The sequence below is a fragment of the Genypterus blacodes genome, unplaced genomic scaffold (assembly GCF_046128005.1).
Source record: "Genypterus blacodes isolate CSIRO-AG114 ecotype Tasmania unplaced genomic scaffold, CSIRO-AGI_Gbla_v1 ptg000185l_1, whole genome shotgun sequence".
NCBI classification, from domain to species: domain Eukaryota; kingdom Metazoa; phylum Chordata; class Actinopteri; order Ophidiiformes; family Ophidiidae; genus Genypterus; species Genypterus blacodes.
The window spans coordinates 2,072,348-2,093,125 of record NW_027466986.1 but is presented as its reverse complement, the minus strand read 5'-3'; the positions used below and the strand labels follow the sequence as shown (position 1 = coordinate 2,093,125).

General features: G+C 41.1%; 2 protein-coding genes across 7 annotated transcripts in view; one reads left to right on the top strand and one right to left on the bottom strand.

Moving 5' to 3' along the window:
• The window catches only part of afdna (afadin, adherens junction formation factor a), an 84,399-nt gene extending 79,718 nt beyond the window's left edge, over positions 1-4,681 (top strand). For all 6 annotated transcript variants that reach the window (XM_076168022.1, XM_076168019.1, XM_076168020.1 and 3 more), the window contains 2 exons: positions 1,587-1,671; positions 3,084-4,681. In XM_076168022.1, coding sequence (XP_076024137.1) covers positions 1,587-1,671; positions 3,084-3,240 — 242 coding nt within the window. In that variant the 3' untranslated portion in view covers positions 3,241-4,681. The remainder of the gene's footprint in view (positions 1-1,586; positions 1,672-3,083) is intronic.
• Positions 4,682-8,937: 4,256 nt separating this feature from the next.
• tdrd15 (tudor domain containing 15) lies at positions 8,938-19,998 on the bottom strand. Its single transcript, XM_076167983.1, has 5 exons — positions 19,915-19,998; positions 16,738-16,799; positions 10,535-16,081; positions 10,055-10,227; positions 8,938-9,374 (listed from the first exon to the last, which is right to left on the bottom strand). The coding sequence occupies exons 2-5, from the start codon at positions 16,764-16,766 to the stop codon at positions 9,361-9,363; spliced, it is 5,763 nt and encodes a 1,920-aa protein (XP_076024098.1). The 5' UTR covers positions 16,767-16,799; positions 19,915-19,998; the 3' UTR covers positions 8,938-9,360.
• Positions 19,999-20,778: the final 780 nt, after the last annotated feature.

The following is a 20,778-nucleotide window of genomic DNA, read 5'->3' as shown; positions in this document are numbered from 1 at the left end:
TAATTTTCTGCTTGTCCTCTCCTTCCTGGTTGTACCCTGAGAAAGCTGTTCCTCACTTCACCCGTCTGTCCTTCTCTGCTTGTCGGATGTAGCCTTAATGCTGTCTAACGCTGCAGCTTCACTAAACCTCCTCCAGCTCCCACAGGGCATCGCTGCAGGTCAGGTGACCAGTCATCATCTGAGTCTCTGGCTTCCCTGCTGTAGAAATTCACAAGTGTGTTCAGCTGGCAGCCCCAAACACTTTCATCTTTCAAATCTGACTTATATATAGTGATGATACAGTGAGAATAAAGAGAGGATAGATATGGATTTTATCACAAAGAAAACCAAACCACAATTAAATGAAAACACTTGCAACCTCTGGAAAGCCAGATAATGTTATTGGACTTGAAGAAGGCATGTAGTATCTCTGTGGTTGCCTGGTTTGAGGCTGAATTGGGACCCAGCTCGGTCCCAACCCAAGCTACATTTGAATCCCTGCTAACCGAATGGATGGCTTAGATGCTGCCAGCTCGACAGATCAATGTAGGTTCTCACATTGTCACTGTGTCTGCATCTGAACTGCACCAGCTCCTGCCATTTCATCCAGATCCTGAGAAAAACACAGCATTTGTGTTTTTAAAGCACAGTCGACTCCATCCTGTGCTGCAAGTTAAAAGTCATCATTTCTGGTTGAAAGGGCTCACAAGTGAAACAGCTGATTAACACTCACACAGCCAGTGAAGAGGAATCAGTCAAGTCAACCCCCAGAATTAGTTTAAACTAAGGAGAATCTTTTTTTTAAATGTGACAAACTATGCAGCGGGGCAGATCTGCTCTGGTCTGATGGGTGCTGGTCTTCCCTTCCCTTTTCTGGTCCAGTCCTGGTCCAAGCTCAGGGAAGACACAGGGACACACAAGCCAACTAATGAATGTTTTCTTAAGGCTCAAAGGTCGAAATCTCCCTCTTCATCAAATAACCAATTGGCCACCTTTTGTTTGCTCAGCACACCTGGCTCTTGCTCTTATCAGCTCATAGCCGAGTCTAAAAAAAGACAAATAATTTGAATATTCAAATATTTTGCTACTGCATTCACATTTATTCAATGACGATAAACCAACAAGGATAGTGAACATGTTGAGTTCATTCAGGATTAATGGAGCTTTACATTGTCAGGCATGTTTGATGGTGGTAGACTCGACCTGAGAGCCTTTCCAACACATCCACAGACCACTCTGCTGCTTCTGATTGACCCCTGAGCAGCTCTCTAATGCTCTTTCTCTTCCTGTCGTTCTGCTGTTCTTTTTTAATCAAACCAAACTTCTCTGCCAAATGCTTCTCCAGCTCCTTTGCTTTGTTCTGCTGGTCTGTGTGAACAAAAGTGATGTAAGCATGAGAAGCTGCTGGGTACTGTGACTGTGTGGTCACCTGGAAACCGTCTTTACAGTACAATTATGGTTTAAAGTAAAATGATAAAGGTGAGACGAGGTGAGAGGTAATCACAGCTTGAACCCAGCAGCTTCTTGTTCCCATGTTGTTCTTGTTGATGATGCTGACTGATGTCTCTCTGCTGTCTCTCTGCTGTGTGACCATGAACCACACGCAGGATTTTACTCGTACACTGGAAACGCATCAGAAGTTGTAGGATCGGGAGAAGTCTACCCAGACCTGAGAGATAAATGGACCAGAAGGTGAGCCACCTTTATATTTACTTAAAGGAGGACTTTTACTGCTGGAATATTGATCCCATGAGTTTTCAAGTTTGTTTACTTGCAGTTAAACACAGGGTCATTCTGTACATTGAAATTCCTTGGGATGTGGCAACAACAGCATATTGAAATTTGTGCAAAGAACTAGCATTAAAGAAAATGGAATTAAAGTGCAAAAGACCAGACTGAATAACAACTGATGAAAAATTTATAAATGTATAAACTATTACAAATAAATAAATCTAAAGTGGCAGGAGTGCCGGTGATAATAGAGTGCAAAGCTACTAGTTGAGGAGGCCTGGGGGAAGAAACTGTGAGTCTGGTAGTCCGTGCCCGGATGCTACAGTAGCGTCTACAAGATGGCAGAAGGGTAAACAGTCCATGTGAAGGGTGGCCTTGGGGATTTTCTGTGCTTTTCTAAGGCATTGTGTGTGATGGATGCCTTGCACGGGGGGTGGTTCGAGCCAATGATGCGCTCTGCCGTCCTCAGCAGAGCAGCTGCCATACCAAGTAGTAATGCAGCCGGAGAGGATGCTCTCCGCGGTACATCTGTAGAAGTTGGTGAGAGTTTTGGTAGGCGTGCCAAACTTCTTGAGTCTCCTCAAGAAGTAGAGGCGTTTCTTTCTGTCACTGCCGTGACAGAATGTCTAGACCAAGTGAGATCGTCACTGCTGTGTACACAGAGGAACTTAAAATTGGAGACTCTCTCCACCTCAGCCCCATTGATGTAAATGGGGGCGTGCCCCCCCTCTTGCCGTTTCCTGTAGTCCACAATCAGAGGTTGTTTTCCTGACACCAGGTTGCCAAAGCACTGACCTCCTGGTGGTCTCATCGTTGTTGGAAATGAGACCCAGGATGGTGGTGTCATCAGCTAATTTTATGATGACATTGGAGCTTCGTGTGGCCACACATCCATGTGTGAACAGTGCGTATAGCAGGGGGCTGAGTACACAGCCTTGGGGGGCTCCAGTACTCAGGGTCAGTTCAGCGTAGGTGAGGCCGGTTCAGGGAGAGGTTGAAGATAGGGGTAGTTTGGTTTAAATCTTTGGCATCATAGAGTTGGCAGGCAACAACAATATACATTGACCTGTATAACATATGAAAGTAAGCCTTCAACAAACACATCTTTCTTCATGCACTACTGGAATGTAAACTATTTAACAAAAATGCGCGGGAAAGCCAACAAGGCAAAAGATTTTAACTCGGGTGTGAAACAAACGTTTTGCATGACATCAGAAACCCGTGAATCCCTTTGGATCCTGGTCAGCAGTCAACTGAGCTTCAGTTGATTTCCTTCTGGTCAGTGTGAGACCTGTAAGCTGCCTTTACTATGGCAGCTTACTTTAAGGTCCGTCTCTGTCTGTCTGTGTTTATCTTTTGCATTTGTGTTGCAGTCAGGAGCAGGAGAACTCGATCCCCAGCGGCGCCCCAGAGAGTATGACCTTCAAGGAACGCCAGCGTCTCTTCTCTCAGGGGAAGGAAGTTTCCAACAAGGTCAAGGCTTCACGCAAACTCATGGAGCTGGAGAACGAGCTCAACACCAAGCAGTAGACCGAAGCTGTTCCCTTAACACTAACGTCATCCCCGTCATGTTAATGTTAAGATGCTCCTAGGAAAAGTGAGTGGAGAAAGCCAGCACTCCATCTCCTCCGTCATGTGCTGTTTTACTTTTAAATAATTGAATAACTGGACCATTCTCCTTCCACTTAGCTATGTTGTTGCAATAGAAAAAACATTTATGACTTCAAGTTTTGCTCCCTTCTTTAGGGTCTGTCAGAAGAGATATGATGAAGCACTGTAAAAAATGTTTATATCATATCTCTAGAGACAAAATTTTCAGAATGATGAAATTGGGGGATATATCTGTTTGAAGATCTTTTCTGGGCTCAGGATGGAGAAAACTTTCTGCTCATTTTAAATGTGTTTTTTAATAGCTCACTGAACAATTTTATGGTTTTGATTTTTTTTTTTTCTTTGCTGTCATGTTTTCATGCTTTTAATTATTTCTTGTCATCTTATGGTTGGGCTCCAGACCAATTTTTCTTCCTTGTTTCTTAAAATTCAAGTCTAACTGAGTGAGAACACTGTTATATCATTCCATAGCGAGTTGGCATTTTTTTTTTCCCTTTTGTGATATTTTACATGAACTCTAGAGGATCTGACAGTACAGAGAAGATCTCTAAGTGCACAACATTACTGTAAATATTTGGGTGTCACGCTTTACTACTGTAGAAACCTGCCAAGCTACTCAAATTGTGCAAAACTAATGTGACTTAAGGTCAAACACAGCATTTTCTGCATTTCCGGTGAAATCTAAAAGGAAGAGCTGCCAAACACAAACCTACTGTCAGCTGAGTTTAACATTAGAAGTGTTTCTTGCCCCCATGCGAATTATATATCATTTGATGAATTTGGCCAATTCTACCCAAAGTCCAGCACAGAAGAAGAACCCGGCAATTAAGTTTTTTTTATTATGAAATTGGTCAAAATCCCTTTTATTTTGTAGGTATTTATTTTAAAATATGTTTTTATGAAACTAATTGTATGTGGGACCTCTCATACTGTGGTAATCTGAATTTTCTAGAACATTAGAGACAGAAAGGAGCTCTGTTTTCACATTCAGGACGATAATAGAAAAGTAATGAATATACACACGACATTTCCACCACCATTATCCCCACTAACACTACTGTAATAGAACACTAAACCATTTCCCCTGTGGGCTTACAAAATTATTATAGATGTCTCTGAGATTTTTTTTTCTGCAGTTTGTTTGAGTGACTCCATCCTGTGTGTGGATTTTTTTTTTCATTGAGCCTCCACTACAAAAAAGGAAACTGAGTTTAAAATGATGACGATGCCATGCTAACCTGTAAAAATGGATCCTTTGTCCTCCCATAATCAGTTTAGGTTTCCCAATAAGCTGAATCATTGAAATGGATTCATGTTTAGCCTTTTGTAAATCAATAATAAATACAGATTTTTTTCAAAAGTGCAGCCCAGCTGTTTGATTTATTGAGTTATTTTACTGTTTATTACAGACTCCCTCTATATATTATTACATTATTTTCACCTCATGGTAGCAGACCTTTCCACAGGTGTTGGAGTTTTACTTATCCAAGACAGTACAAGTAAAACTGTAGATAAGAGATAAACAGAACATAATGTGAACTGAAATCAGTAATTTTGAGACATCCTGCAATTATGACCAAGTGTGGCAAGCAAACAACCACAAGAGTTCCACCTAAAAATTATAAAAGAGGACATAATTAACCAAAAAGATACTCAATGGACAGAACATGGACAAAACTCTCAGATGAGAGTCCAAGAATGCTAATGTATTAACCCTCTGAATTTGGCGTTCAGTAGTGACCTAATATGCTGCACTGCACTGGAAGTGAGGAGAAATTCTAGAAAGAAAAGTATAACAACCTGCATTTTCCCATTAACATTTTTGTGAAATCAATACTAATTCACTCGGGGTACAGTGAAACTACTCTAAGTTAATTCAGGGTGTATTGGTTTTAGAGACTCATGTCAGCCAAAGTCCTGAGAGCTCAGTTGTGATTCATGTTCCAGACAGAACACATCAGTGCTGACAGGAAATTTCAAATCTCGATCAAGGCATATCAAAATTTGTGAAAACACTTCAATTATCAGTGGAAATATGAGGAAATTCCACAGTATTAGAGAAGAAATGACCACAGTATTATTAGTTTGTCCATTAAACTTTACATGAGTTTTATTGTCATGGTTAAATGGTCTTGCAATAGAAAAACTCATCAGACCTCATTGACCCTCATGTTTAAACGGTAAATGTTAGACTTGAGGGCTAGGAACAGGGGTGTGCATCGCTGTGTTTTTTCCTACAACTGCGAATCTTACAACACTCAAAGTTTCAATTCAATTCAACTTTATGTAGTGCCAAATCAACAGTTTATCCCAAAGAACTTTACATACAAACAGAGCATTTAATGAAGCCCAACATTCCCCCAAGAGCAAGCAACAGCAGAAAGGAAAAACTCCCCTTTAGCGGGAAGAAACTGGGCTCTAGGTGGGCGGCCATCTGCAAGGGGCCTGTGGCTTGTGAGACGAGAGCACAGAAAACTCCTGGGAAGAACTTAATTTAGTGAAATGCAATAATGCATATCCATGCAATGACATGGATATGCAGAGATAGAGAGGAGCTCAGTGCATCATGGGAAGTCCCCCAGCAGGGCTGGTCCAAGGCAGGCCTGGCCGGTTCTAACTATATGCTTAGGCAGTCTCTCAACCTTGCCATGAAAAGATGCGCCAGCACAGACTTATCATCTTTCAAGTTATTCATTCTTAACGTAGCACCCTCAAAGGCAGGCAACCAATTGTCCTTTGTACTGCAGTCATCTACCGTCCTGATATTCTATAAATACCAGTCACCACAGGGGTTGGGCCTGCTGCTTTGTAAACAGCTGTAATGAAACCTCTGTTAAAAAGGCCTACTCTAGACCCAGACATTCTGAATAAATTCAGACAGATTTCTAATCTTCCTTTCCTCTACAAAATTCTTGAGCATCTAGGAGCAGATCAGTTTATGGATTTCCTTGCATCAAATTATTTGAGCCGTACCAATCTTGCTTCAGCCCCCTACACAGCACCAGCATCAGCGGTTAAAAGTAGATCTTTTGAAACAAAAAGTGATATGTGGTCCTACACATGAAATATGTGAAAAAGGACACAAAGCAACAGCAAGAACAAGATAGCTATGATGACATCCAGTTATGATGGCATCAGTGCGAACCTGCTGGTTAAATGACATCACTGCTGTTTGTATGATGGTATCATTGGTGTGAGTTTTCTGAATGACATCATTTACCATTCCAGCAACAATCAGATCAGATCACTAAGTATCGCCACTTCTTAGTGATCTGATCTTAGTGGTACATGTATGGACAAAAGGAGACAATGAGTCAAGCGAATGATGACCTGTACAGTCGGATTGTTTATAATAGCGTTGTTGTTGATGAACAATTGTGTTCTCTACCAAAGCGAAACTATTCAGGCCATAGTGCCACATTTCTATTAGTTGGGTCCGTGTGTATAGTACATTGCCATACGCAGTGATGCTTAAAAGTCTGAGAACCCTCCAGACATGGTCACTGTTTTTGTAAAAAAATCAAGTAACCTTATTAGGTGTACATCCCAATAATGGGCACAAAAAAATGTATAAAATATATAGTTTCACAATTAAAAAAAACCATTACCACCAAACATCCTCTGTAACCACTAACCCGTCTCTCACATCTGCTTTTGAGGATTTTTGCCCACTCCTCCTTGCAGAATTCAACCAGTTGAGAGAGGTCGGAGGGACATCTAGCATGTAAAAGCCTGCTTCAGGTCTAGCCACAACATTTCTATCGGATTGAGGTCCGGACTTTGACTAAGCCAATCCAGAGTAAGAGGGTGGGTGGAGGTTCTTTTCTTGGTACACACTGTTGGCTGTTCTCCAAACATGACGGCCTTGATTGCGACCAAATAATTTTATTTTGGACTCATCTGTCCAGAGAATGGACTCCAGAAGGCCTGTTTTCTCAGAGTGCTCTCTAGCAAAGTTGAAACGGACAGCTTTGTTCTCTTTTGAGACCAGCGGCTTCCTTCTAGCAACCCTCCAATGAATGTCATGTCTATTCAATTTTGGTCTGATTGTAGACACTTGTACATTTATCCCAGATGCTGCCAGAGAGATCTGCAACTCTCTCAAGGTGATGTGTGGGATGGCCTTTACCTGATTTATTATTCTGCTGGTGCTTCTTGATGATAGTTTTGATGGGTGTCCACTTCTAGGCAGAGTTGCAGTCATGTTGAATGACCTGTGCATTCTGGGTGAGGATGTTCAGGTGGTGGAGGATTATAAATACAGCACAGTCCACATCGACAACAGGCTGGACTGGAAGACCAACACTGAGACTACAGGAAGGGGGTGAGCAGACTTTTTCCTGAGGAAGCTGAGATCTTTCTTTTTTGTGTGCAGCAAGATTTTGGAAATGTTCTATCAGTCTGCTGTAGCCACTGCACTTTGTCATGCTGTCGTCTACTGGGGGAGCAGCATCGGAGCAGGGACACCAGCAGGCTTAAAAAACGTATTAAGAAGGCTGGCTCCATAGTTGTCTGCAAATCAGATAATTTTGGGACTGTGACGGAGAAGAGGTCACTAAACAAACTGTTATCCATCATGGATAACCCTGATCCTCCTCTCCATCACCTACTGGACAGACAGCCCGCTTTGCCGTCACAAGGACTGATGCAGGAGATTCCTCCTGCCTGCTGCTATGTCCCTTTACAACTCCTCACCACTGTCTGATAGAGAACACCCTGCCCCGTAGTCTTTGTTTAGGTCACATCCACTCTTTCTTCCCTTTAATGAATATTTAGCATTTTACTACTTTTATTTAGTATGACTGAGTTTTTATCTACTAGTGTGTGTTGTGTTTTCATTTACTCTAGCGTGTTTTACTGTAATGCTGCGCTAACAGAACAATTTCCCAGTTTGGGATCAATAAAGTATTTCTATCTGAAACAGAGAAATCAAAACTGCTCAAGGGGTTCACATACTTTCAAGCAGCACTGTATGTATTATTTATTTAGACAGATTATAGATATAAAATATAGATTATAATCGACAGATTGTTAAAACTGCTATCCAAGTAAAAATCAAGTAAACATTGTATACCTTCATTATGCCATACTGAAAAGGAGGAATCCAAATATGATGGAGCATCTTGATCCAGAGAGATTACATTGACAAAGAAGAAATGCTTTCTCACGGTGAGAAAGACATTTGCGGTAGTATGAGAAAGGAAATGAATTATTCCAATTGCATATGGTGGCAAAAATAAAAGTTCTGCATACTTTTGTTCAGTGTACATTGTCAACTTGACACAGGAGGGCAGTATTTTTCCACAAACAGAACACTTTTCTTTGAATTGCAGTGAGGAACCTGTGAGCAAAATCTACATTAAAGGTGATGCACCACATGTCTCCTTCCTTCCGTCTGGGATCAAAGTAGCAACCTGGAGCTGAGCAATCTTCACTGGATTCAACTCTTTAATCTTCAACTCTTTACTTTAATCAGCAACAACACATCAACTATTCAAACCATGATTTTAGAAATAATGATGTGGGACAAACTGGTAAACGACTTCATTTACTTGAAAACAGTTTGAACAGAAACTACAGTTACAGGTCACATCAACACCAAATGTCTATTAAAATGTGTAATGTATGACACAAATTGTCACCAAGGCAGCTTTAAATTCAAATGACTATCTAAGAAAACATTTCCCATGTTGCGCTCGTAGTCCCGCTCGAAAACAAAACAAAATCATTTACAATAAACTACTGAACAAGTGCCTTCATCTACATACATTAGAGCTGCATTAGGAAATAACTACTTTCAAGGAATTAAAAAGAAAATCACAAATTGCTGCTGCGTTCAGAATCTTCACAAAAAAACAGAAAACTATGACTACAAACGACATGTCCTCTACCATAGATGCAAACACAGTGCCATTATCAGGTTTGAAAGTGAACAATGCTTCATAGATTAATGTTACGCATCAATTTGACTGACTCCACAGTCACATTCTAATGTTCAGCTGATTGATGTGGAGCAGTTCACTGAGCAGTCATTCCGGTTTACAGCAGGACACCTGTTGGAAAATAAAGAAACGTACAGAAAAATGAGGCAAAGGAGCAGATGCAGCTTTCATCTCTTTTGGTTAATTACGGTCCTGTGAATGAAAGCAGTAGTACAGGGACGCACACATAAAGACCTGTCATTTGCCGGCATCGTCATGGCAGCAATGTTCCTGAATGTAGCTGCATGTGTGAAAAGTGGAAATCACTTGTGGTACCTGAAAGGTTATCCAAATAATTTACCAAGAGCTATGTTTGAAAAGACTTAATGTTTACAGTTGGGTCACCTCTGACATGTGCGCACCGCTGCAGTTGGTTTTTAGTCACAAGGATCATCTTGTTGTACGTGTTCTCTACACAAGTATAATGACAAACACTTTGTAGTACTGTCTTTTTTACTGTCTGATTTAAGCCCACCCTCTCAAAAATCTTCTGTTCAATGCAAAACATTTACCCCTTCCAACACACTTGGATGCCGTTTCTAACATGTCTAGTATGTGGGTAAATTAACGTGTTACAATTTGAAGTAAATATATCTGGACCAATGACAAAGCTTTCAGTGCAGATCAACACCTAAAGGTTCATCTTAACTGATACTATCATTATCAGGGTTTGATGTGGTGTGTGTAGATCATCTGACAGCGTCGACAATAAGCCCCCTAAAGATGAGTCATGTTCCACTGCCCTCTCTTACACTGATGTCCAGATGAAGATCTCAGCGGCATCTTCGCTTCTGCCTCGTCTTTGCTGGCGGCCTCAGCACAAACGTTTAACATTCCCTGAAAATCTTCCACAGCGTCCACAAACTCTTCAGCGGCTCCCTCATAGTTCGAGTCCTCCTCACTGCAGGGTCTCTGTTCCTGGAACCTGTCACCGATCATTGTATTAGGCTAAGCCATGAATTTAACATATCCACTGAAAATGTGGACACAAACGGTTAAGAGTAGAGTTAAGTTTTTTTTCCTGGTTTGACAACAAAACAGAAACTGCAGATTGTGCCACAGATCAGCCAGAATCCCTAAAATAGTCTAGTATGGTCTAAAATAGACTAGTGTATAGAGGCATTTTCTGTTGATAAGTTTGATAAATAATTGAGATAAACTATACATTAATCAATTAAAAAACTAAATATTAGTGACAGCGCTACATATCAATTAAATGAATATAAGCATACCTCCAACTGACGTCTGCATACCTGGCATGTCCAGCATCCACCAGGTTCTTGGCAACATCGACACCATCTGCCATAAGACTGACCTCCCACAGTGTATCTGAGACCAAATCTCTGAAGATGATCTGTAGGTCCTTCTGATACAAAGACTTCTGGAAGAAGACTGCAGCATCAAGCGTCCACTGCCTCTCCATATCAACTGGCCTCACACCCCTCAGGGTGCACAGATATGTCACCTTTGGGGGTCCTCTTAGCTCCCCGGGGACCTTCTTCAGCTTGATGTGGTCTTCATATGGCACCTTTATGCAGTGCCCATAATCAACCAGGTTAAGGACAACTGTTGTGTCAACGTGGACAATTTCAGCCCTGCACCACTTGTTCTTGAGATCAGATCTCAACAAGCAGCAAGTGCCAGGAATAAGGTGGAATTCAGGAAGAGGGGACATCTCCTTGGTGAGGTCATCCAACATCTGGGACATGGTGTCCATAAGAACTAAGTCTTTGACCGAAACACAAAACTTAGAGGGAGTCATCACTGCAGCAGCAAAGCCAACATATACCTTGTCAATTTCGACTGAGGCGTGGAAGAATGGCTGAGAGAAACTTGTGTCTACGCTTATTTCTTCTGCTGCCCACATATTTTGTGTTTCTGTAGATGCTGGGATCACCTCCTCACTGTGCTGATGTGAAATTGTCAAGGCTTGAATGAGGAACAATTCATTAAGGACCAATTCAACCATCCACATGTTTTCTCTTTGGGAAAAGCAAACAAATACCAGCTTTACATCTTTGCCTATCATTGGCTTGAGTGTCTCATGCCAGAATTTGTGAGTATCCTGTCCATCACAGGTGCCGAGATTCACCCTGCACAACACTGCCAGGTTGGGGATATTGGTTAGGTCACTGCACAGTTCTCTGATAGAGCCCTCTGTAACTTCTTTGGTGATTCCAAGATCCAAAAGAAAGGCCTGCCATTTGTCTTGAGCTACATGCTTAACAACTGCCCTGTGCCACTGCGTCTCTTTGTGTCCTTGAATTAAGCACCTAAGCCCTTGTTTGATGGCTCCCCTAGTCATCACTTCACACTTGTTCAGGTTCTTATCAATGAGATGTTCCAAGGCAACAAGCTGTTCATGGTCCTTGTTGGGCCTGATATAGAAGTCGCCATTATGTAAGACTGAGAGAACTGTCCCATTCTCTGTCTCTCTTACTTGAAAAGTTGGCAATATAGTCCCCACATGATCAGAGGTTTTAAAGATTGCTCTTTCTTTACCAGGATTCATCTCATTTCTATTCGTGGTAATAGACTCCTGCCTGGTTGACAATGAATTTAGCCTCGGCTTTTCTTCTTTGACCATTGTTTTTTCAGATTCTGTTGCTGGCCCTTTCATGGAGCTCAGTCCACAGGATCCAAACATCTCTTCTGTCTCAGGTGAACTTACAGTCAAAGCAGGAGCCAGCACGTCCTTTTCAGTTCCACTGATACTTTTGACAGCTGATTCAAGTGCCACTGGAAGCCCTCTTGCTCTGTCAGGGACGTTAATGTTAACTTTCCAATGACTTTTACACAGCCTGACAAAGTCAACCATGAGAGGCTTTTCCATTACAGCGTCAATGAAAGCGGCATCATTTTTGTAATTACCTGTGTCCAATAAGGAGGATGCTATACTGAATCTTGGCTGAGAGAGATACTCCTTTGTTATGGAATAGATCTTCTCTTTTGCTATGACTCCGGTGTTTCCAAAGTCCACATATTCAACTCTGAAAGCGTCATTTCCCTCATAGTCCTTCACAACAGAACGATACAGAGCACCATCCTCCTTATACTCAGCCAGGACAAGGTCATTGATTCTAAGATGCCATGAAGTGGTCTTAAGGGAATGTCTGAAGAGATCTGAGTTAAGATTTTCAGTCATTTTCAGGATGGCTGGTTCATCTTTTGAAAATTGAAGGAAGAAGCTGCTAACTGATTCAATAAAGGAGACATAACACTCAGCCCTGAATCCCGTTGTTACTTTCCTATTAGGCAAACAGTAGAGTTTAGGTACACTAGAGGCTTTAGAAGTGGTATATGAAGAATGTGAAACCATCTGTTTTGGCTGACTGTTGCCTCTGGATGAAGGCCCACTGTGGCTTTTGTAGACAGCTGTGTGTTTTGTATTTGTGCATCTTATTGTAAAATGCACAACTGCCTTTGGTTTAGGTGTTTGGCTTAGAATGAGATCTTTCACCTGCTCATTGATGTTAACATCTCCATCAAACAACTCCACATCAAATGAACCATCATCCTTCTTTCCAACTATGACAGCTCTCACTTTCTTGTTGAGGATGGTTTCATCAAGCCATTCCTTGATGCCGGGATAGAGCTCTTTCTTTGACACTGAAGCAAGGCTAAATTTCACAGCCTGCATGGGAGTGTACAATAAATCAGCTGAGTCCCAGGGAATAAACACAATGCTGGTTTTCTTCAAGATGGTGGTGTTTCCATAATCAACAAAGAAAACTGAGAGATGGAGGGGTGACGGACAAGGAAGTGCCAAGCCTCTGTACCAATTGCCATCAAGGTATTTCGCAAGGCACAGATTCCTTACAACTGCTGCTGTATTGTTTTGCATTTTCACACTCTCCTCTGAGATATTGTTTTGGAGTTTTTCAATGATGTCAGTGTTTCTATCAAGATTGCAGTAGACCTCCCACTGATTGGTCACATGAGTGATGTATACTTGTTCCTCACTTTCAGTGCTCAGGTTGAATGGGGAGTAGGCAAAGGATTCAGGATACATGCTTGACAGCTGCATTGTTGAGATTTCCATTTCTTTTGAAAGACCATTTTCCATGAGGATATTTGTTATGCTCTGATATGTTTGAGTGTTGTAGAGGTCCACAACATTGCATAGCCCTTTGTCCTTCATATTCAACTGTAAGACAACTTCACATCTTAGACCGGCAGAGCTGCGCTGCACAAATTTCCACAGAGAGTTTAACACCTCTGAACTCCAATTCCTACAGTGCTGGGGACCAACAGGTTTGATCACATTGTAAAGGCTGCATCTGAAAGCATGTTCTCCTTGTTCAAGAAATTCTGGCAGTATTTTTTGAAGATTGTGATGTGTGATTTGGACAGTTGGGCCATAGTCAACCAACATCACTTCGACGTGGCCATTCTCTTGTTCACTAATGAAGCCCCTGTACCATTTTCCATCTATAGGTGACTTGGCAACACAGCATGAATCACCTAACTGGAAGGGTATTGTGTGAGTAGTATAATACTGTTGAACTCGGTCCATCAGTGCCTCCAAAGCTGGAAGTTTATTTATAGGCTGGCACCAGAAATCTGACACAGAGGTGATGTGACTGCAATGGACAGCAAACTCACAGCCAGGCTTGAAACGTAAAGCTTTGAAGCCAGCAGCAATATGGTGCTTTGTGATTTTGCTTGGATGCTCTTCCTGTAGGACTTTTGTCGCATTTTCATTCCGCTCCAAATCGTCCCACTGGTGTGTAGTTTCACAAATGTGTGATGTTGCACTATAACTAGGGCCTCGTCTGACTGTCTTTTCAAGTGCATTCGTTTTACTCTGAACCTCAGGCTCTTGATGACAGTTCAAGTACTCGGCATGCTTGGTAGAAATCAGAAGCTCAGTGATACTCTGATTGTGTCCGTCTTTCATTTCACAGAGATTGACAACACAATTGTTTTTTGTGAGCCGAACAACATGAACCAGCATGGCTTTGTTTGATACAGCCTCTCTGAAAAAGTCACTGTCTTCATTGGTCCAGAGTTCATTCAGAGGAGCAACATTAACAAGAGAACAACCAAAGGCAAATGCAGATCTGCTGGCAAATGGGGCGGGAATATTCTTGATCAACATGTGCGGGACTTTGCCAACATTTCCATAATCTATAAAAAGAACTTCTACTCCCTGCGCAAAGTTGCCTGTGACAACAGCCCTGTAGAAATGCATGTCTTTCTCATACATTGCACAGCACAATGTGCCAGGCTCTGGATGCATCAGTGCTTCTTCATCCAGTTTTACATGACTGAAGTGATCTACCATTTTTGTCACCATTTCTTCAAAGTCATCATTCCGTTTTTTTGTTCTAATCCAGAAACGGGTAGGATTCAGGACATGCTCCACGAAACCAACAAACACAGAGCCCTCATATACACCCTCTTCCTCAAGTGTTTTAGCCAGCATTTCACCAATGATCGTCTCATAGAATAAATAACCACCCTGAACTGACTTTTCAGTCTCAAAAAGAGTACCTGCTTTCTTTTTGGGAAGCTCTTGGACTGCTTTCAACTCCTTCAGGTTGTTCCCTTTGGCACGGAGAACTGTGAGAGAATACAGATTCCGCTCTTTATCAAATCTATTAATCTCCACATCCAACACCCCTCCGAGCAAGCCTGCCTTGAGGAAACTCAACTGCTGAGCTTTTACAGCCTCATCCTGATCGTTCACATACAGAGAGCAAGGGAAAGCCATGAAGGGTTTCGAACAGAATTCAGAGGGCAAACCGTGGATGTTCTCAATTTTCACAGTTTCAAAGTAGCCGTAATCAATAAACAATACTCTAGTATGCGCATTTATTGGAAGATACTGTATGAACCCCCTGTACCATTTCTCATCTTTGCCTTTCACAGAGCAGAGCTGCCCCAGATTTTCTGGAGGCTTCTGAGAAAGATGTTTGGTTCCGTACTCACAGACTGCAGCCAAGTTCTCTGACATTAACCTTAGATCTGTTTCCATACTGGTCATCTGACAGTAAAACAGCTTGGGGTTGAATGTTGCAGTCAATCGCACTTTCATTTTTGTCCCAGCAATAATTGTTGGCCTACAGAATGACAGAATGTCATAATATCCTTGCAAACTGGCTGAGTTGAAGCTAAATGCCTCCTCCCTTGGATTTTCAATCTGTAAATCGGGATCAGGTTCTTTATTTTGTTTTATTGGTACCCCCATCAGCATTTCAGCCAAGAGGAGGAAGGTGTTTGTGTCTATGAGCCTCCCAAATCCCTGTTTAACAACATTGCTGTTGACCTTTGGGGCTTCAAAAATGAGAACATTATGTGGGAGCAGAGCCTGGATATAACCGGAGATATTTCTTCCAATTAGGCTCAAGAAGTACGCCTCCAATAAAGAATGAGAGCAGTCTTGATGCAGCAGCAGATTTCCAAGAAAGCCACAAACTACCTTGGGAGGAAGTGTGAGTAGGTCATTTGAGCATGAAGATAAGTTGGTAATGTCAACAGTCAAGACATTCCCGTGGTCTATGAGGAACACATCAAACAAGTCCTCCTTTCGGTTCTGAACTCTTCCTCTGTACCAATGTGCAGAGGTCAAATCTTCCACGAGGCAAAACTCACCAACATCCACTACAGTTTTGGTCTTTGGTGCATGCTGTAGTTTAACTTGCAAAATGTTGTAATCCTGATCACATATGGCCAAGTGCTGTCCCTGGAAGTGGATCAGGTCTGCTTCAGGGCTCCAGTCCAAGTGGGTTAACTTGAGGTCCACACATGGTGCAGATGGACCCAAGCCCCGAGACCTGAAAATTCAGGAAGGTATGTTATTCACCACCAAGATGCTTTGTTTCCACATTAGACTACAGACATGTTCTGTTCATTTTATACAAAACTAAAATTACTTTTTATTTTTGACCATCCAGAAAACCTCCATGCCAACTTTCTGTAATGGTAAAGACGACATCCATATGGACATTAAGTATGATATCAGTATAGAACAATTGTTATTTCTGTATGGGTCAATGTTATCTATATAATATTGGTTGTTTCAATATATAAAGCCATAAAGCTCCCATCTCATTCCCTTTTTTGTTTGCACTTTTATTATATTTATTGTTATAATCTATAATGTTGAAATAATGATCTGAATTATCAGTGTTTGAATGAAAATGACAGGCTTTATATTGTTTATATTAAGCAGTGTTATTACTCATTTAGTTATTTTTATTATCATATAGACTTTCAGGCAGTGCTGCACAATTAATCAAATCAAACTGAAATCCCAATTTGGCCATTGGCAATTATTGATTCACAAAAACCTACAATTTCAATGTATAACACACTGTGCATGTGCATGCCTATGGCACCGGTTAACACTACTTATGGCGGTCGAACTGCCCCACACTGCTGGGAGAAAACAGGACCATTCTGCATCCGCTCAGTTTGCCTTTGAACTTACTTTGTATGTTTGGAGCCCAGCGAATGCATGGCAGCAGCATCAGGAACCTACAACGCCTGAACCTGAGGAACAGCAGGAGACAAATACATTCACTTACCAACAAACCATGCTGCAAACGCGCTGAGTTTTACCATCAAACTTCTTACACCTGCCAGGGACAGACAAAGCAGCAGCATCCTGATAATGCCACTAAAAAGTGAAGCAGTGTGTGTGTGCATGCACATATGTCACAGATTTATTTGTATAGTGTGAGAAATAACCCTGGTATCACAATTATTATGCAATACATAGTTTAGATTAAGTTTGTCTCTTCCATATTTTGTATTGTACTAGCCCAGATTCTTTCACACACTGGCTACTTGCTTTTAGGCATAAATGTTATCTTTTCTAAAGGTAAAGTTGTCAAGTCCGGTAATCCATTTGCTGACCTTTGGTTTGCAAAGTTGACTTCCAAGAAAGTCAAGATAACTGGATTGGCCTTCAGGAAAAAGATCTATGACCATAATGTTTTACTAGCTCAAGTTGTGATTATCAGGAGTCATAGTCATAGGCTGGTTTTGAGAGGACCTAATAAAATCAGTGTTATGTGTAACACCATATTTAACCAGTTCTTCACAAGACATAAGTTTCTATTATCCTTGTATTGTTTTACTCCCTTTTCAACCCAGTTCCTAAAACCATGATCAAATCTCCTTGGTGTAAATGAATGATTGTGCTATAGGGAGAGGTGGAACTTCTATTCTATTTACTGTAACTAAATTGCTAGATATGCATTTTAACATACATTTTATAATAAAACTATTTCAATGTGTAAATGTATTTTTTCTGTATTTTTGTTCATCATGTATCCTGAGCACTCAAGGTTTTATTTGTCCATGTCTTTTTGTTTGCATTCCACATTTTGTTACATTCTTTACATTCCAGAAGTGAATTAATAAAAAGGCCTTTTAGCTACTGTTTTACTTATTATTAGGGCTGCACCTGACAATTATTCTTTTTAACGATTAATCTACAGATAATTTTTTCGATTAGTCGATTAATCTATAGATAATATTTATACGCAATATAACAATTATTTCCCCCAAAATAAATATCAAACTTATCTGATTAATATTTTAATATTGTCTTCAATCATCTTCTCTTGAAAACAAACAAATGTAACAAAGATTTGCAAAGCATTTTTCCACAAATAGCCACTTTTTAAATAATAATCTCCGTTTTACAATCCAACACATTGCTTATTCAATTCAACTTGAATTGAATTTCAAGTTGAAAAAAATGAAATTTTAATTATTCAAGTAAAAGTGATCAAGCGCAATGCATTCAACAACAAAAAAACACGAGACGCAGGTCAGTATGCCCTGCGATCAGTCGGTGTGACGGGGGGTAGGGGGGAGACTCAGGTCAGTTTGCGCTTCCGCACCCGCTTGCAGCTCGCCAGCCGCACATCAGCCGGTAAAGAGCCACATGCGGCCCGCGAGCTGCATGTTCACCACCCCTGTCCTAGTGTATCATGCTTGGTGGGTGGGGACACAAAGTGCTGCCGCCTTGACAATGCGCTCCGTGATGCTTTCACTTTAGACTGTGGGCATTTTTTTCCCGCCGCAGCTTGTTCTAAGGTTGCGTGCATGCTTCCACCTGGCGCAGCCATCTTACATCACTATGACGCATGAGCAAAAGAATACCTTCATTGTCCAGCATGAATCTCCATCTATGAGTTCTGTGTCATAATATCATCCAAAAAAAATGTATTTCATCATTTCTCTGTTGGCCATACCTCAGAGGAGCCATCTTAGCTGACATATAAATACAGGGGTCACATGTCGCTCGACCCAGTTGTGGGTAGCTCGCGAAAGGTTCAAAGAATATGTACATTTGACGACACAACGTAACTTGGTAAAGCTGTTTAAATTTTTATCGATCAAATTCACAAACATTTTTCACAACGTTTTGTCACAAAACGATTATAAACCAATCAGCTGTCAGTCCAACACATGACGCTGCTGTCAAGTTTGGTTACGTAACACCGTAACATTCTGCTAGCAAGCGCACGCCAGATTTGACGAGGACCGCCCTGATAAAAGGACACAAATAGAGGAATTTAAAAAAATTACGAATGTGAATGTCAAGTGTGTGCGTGTCTCATTTGCTGTGCAAGCGCGTCTGTGGAGCGCCACCTCACCAAAGTCCACAGCAACTTTCACAGGACTTTCCGCCTGCTAGCAGGGCGTGATGTGTCGTTCGCGAACAGGCCAGCTCAAAAAGCCTGCACTTTTAGGTGAACGATGGGAGCGGCTCCGGTCCGAGAGCCGTTTTTACACACTCTCCATCATCTGACTAACATCAGAACAGACTGAATGCACGTGAAGTACAGATGACATGTTAACTACAGGGAATTCCCTGAATCACAGGGAATGTGAAGAGAAATTGTGACAGTGATATGTGGACAGACATAAAATGCAAAATATGAAAGGTATAGTATTGGTAAAATAAGTAATAACATTGTAAAAAATTATGTTGCTGAATTGAAGAGTTGGATATCAACATTTTGTAAATGTTCAAACAAAAGACTCTTATTCAGCTGGTTTGGGTGGAGAATCAGCCATGTGAATAAATGTTATTAATAATGTGAAACATGAGTAGCTCTCGCACACTTTTATTTTGTCAAATTAGTTCTCAGAGGCAAAAAGGTTGGAGACCCCTGTTATAGACTGATTTCCAATGACTAAACAGTGCCCCTGGAGGCGCATTGAGCGCTGTTCACGACACTGTCCCTGCTTGCACAAACACACGCTTTTAAATGTTTAAAACAGTGACAGAACCATCCACATGTACGTATATTAATTACAATCAATTCAGTAGGCTGTGGTGAATGTACACACCGTGGAAAGACTTGTCTACACTCACTAACTCACATCACGACAGGTTGCGAAAATCGAATTCAGCAACCTGCAGTCAGTCGATGCTGTTTAGCTACTCAGCTAGTGTGAGAGATATTTGATAGAGCTAGCCAAATAGCTAAAATGCTACACAGGGCTCAGGCGAAATACTGATATATTTGTTTAATATTATTCATATATTTATTTATACTCTCCACTTATCCGAAAGTCACAAAGAAAAGTTGTTAACATCTATTATCTTAACTGCGTTACAGTGCTAGCTCGACGTGTTTCCTACCTTGCGGGGCAGGTGACGCAGCTGAAGGTAACTCAGGTGCTTCCATGTCTTCTTCACTCACTCCCGCTTACCTGCAGATGTTCTTGTTCTTCTATTGAATTTCCGGCAGGCTGCAGGCTGTGTAGGAGGATGCTGCCCTCCACTATGACGTCATATTTCACAACGATCAGGCCAGAAGCTCTGCATGTGTTACACATTGTATTAGACATATTATGTCATACATATAAATATAAATGATGGGATATTTAAAATCACAACTAAAAAAATAAAAAAATAAAATAGATACATGCCAACTGGAGCTTTCTTCTTTGTCACTGCCTGGACTTATGCAAAATAAAGTTTAAATTTGAAATAAATGTCTCAAATTTTGACACTATATCTTCATTTGAATTAATTTACCTCAAAAGAGTGCATTTTGCACTTTACTGTCTAAAGTCTGGTTTGAATCATCTCAGCTAATGTCCTTCAGTATTCTGTTCAGCCTCTGTTGTCTGAAGTCATCAGTGTTGAGCCTGCAAATAACAAACATGGTCAAGTTAATACTGTTTCAGTGGTTTGGTTAAACTATTTTACATTAAACTAGAATATAAACTGTGATTTTTTTCCCTTCTTTTTTCTTTCCCTTCAAATACTTCAGTACAATGCTTGAACTGATCAATGTGCCGGATAGGTAGTGTAACAACTGAACTAAAAAAGGGACAATCATGGGTCAAATCAACGTGATGTGTCCCTTTGTGTAACTTAGTAAATGGCCACCTGACTGTGGCAGGCAGGATGGATGGATGGACAGATGGATGAGGGTTTTTCTGTTAATCATTAATTGCCTGGATCAGCCCCAGTCTTCTGTAAATATGATGAATGCAT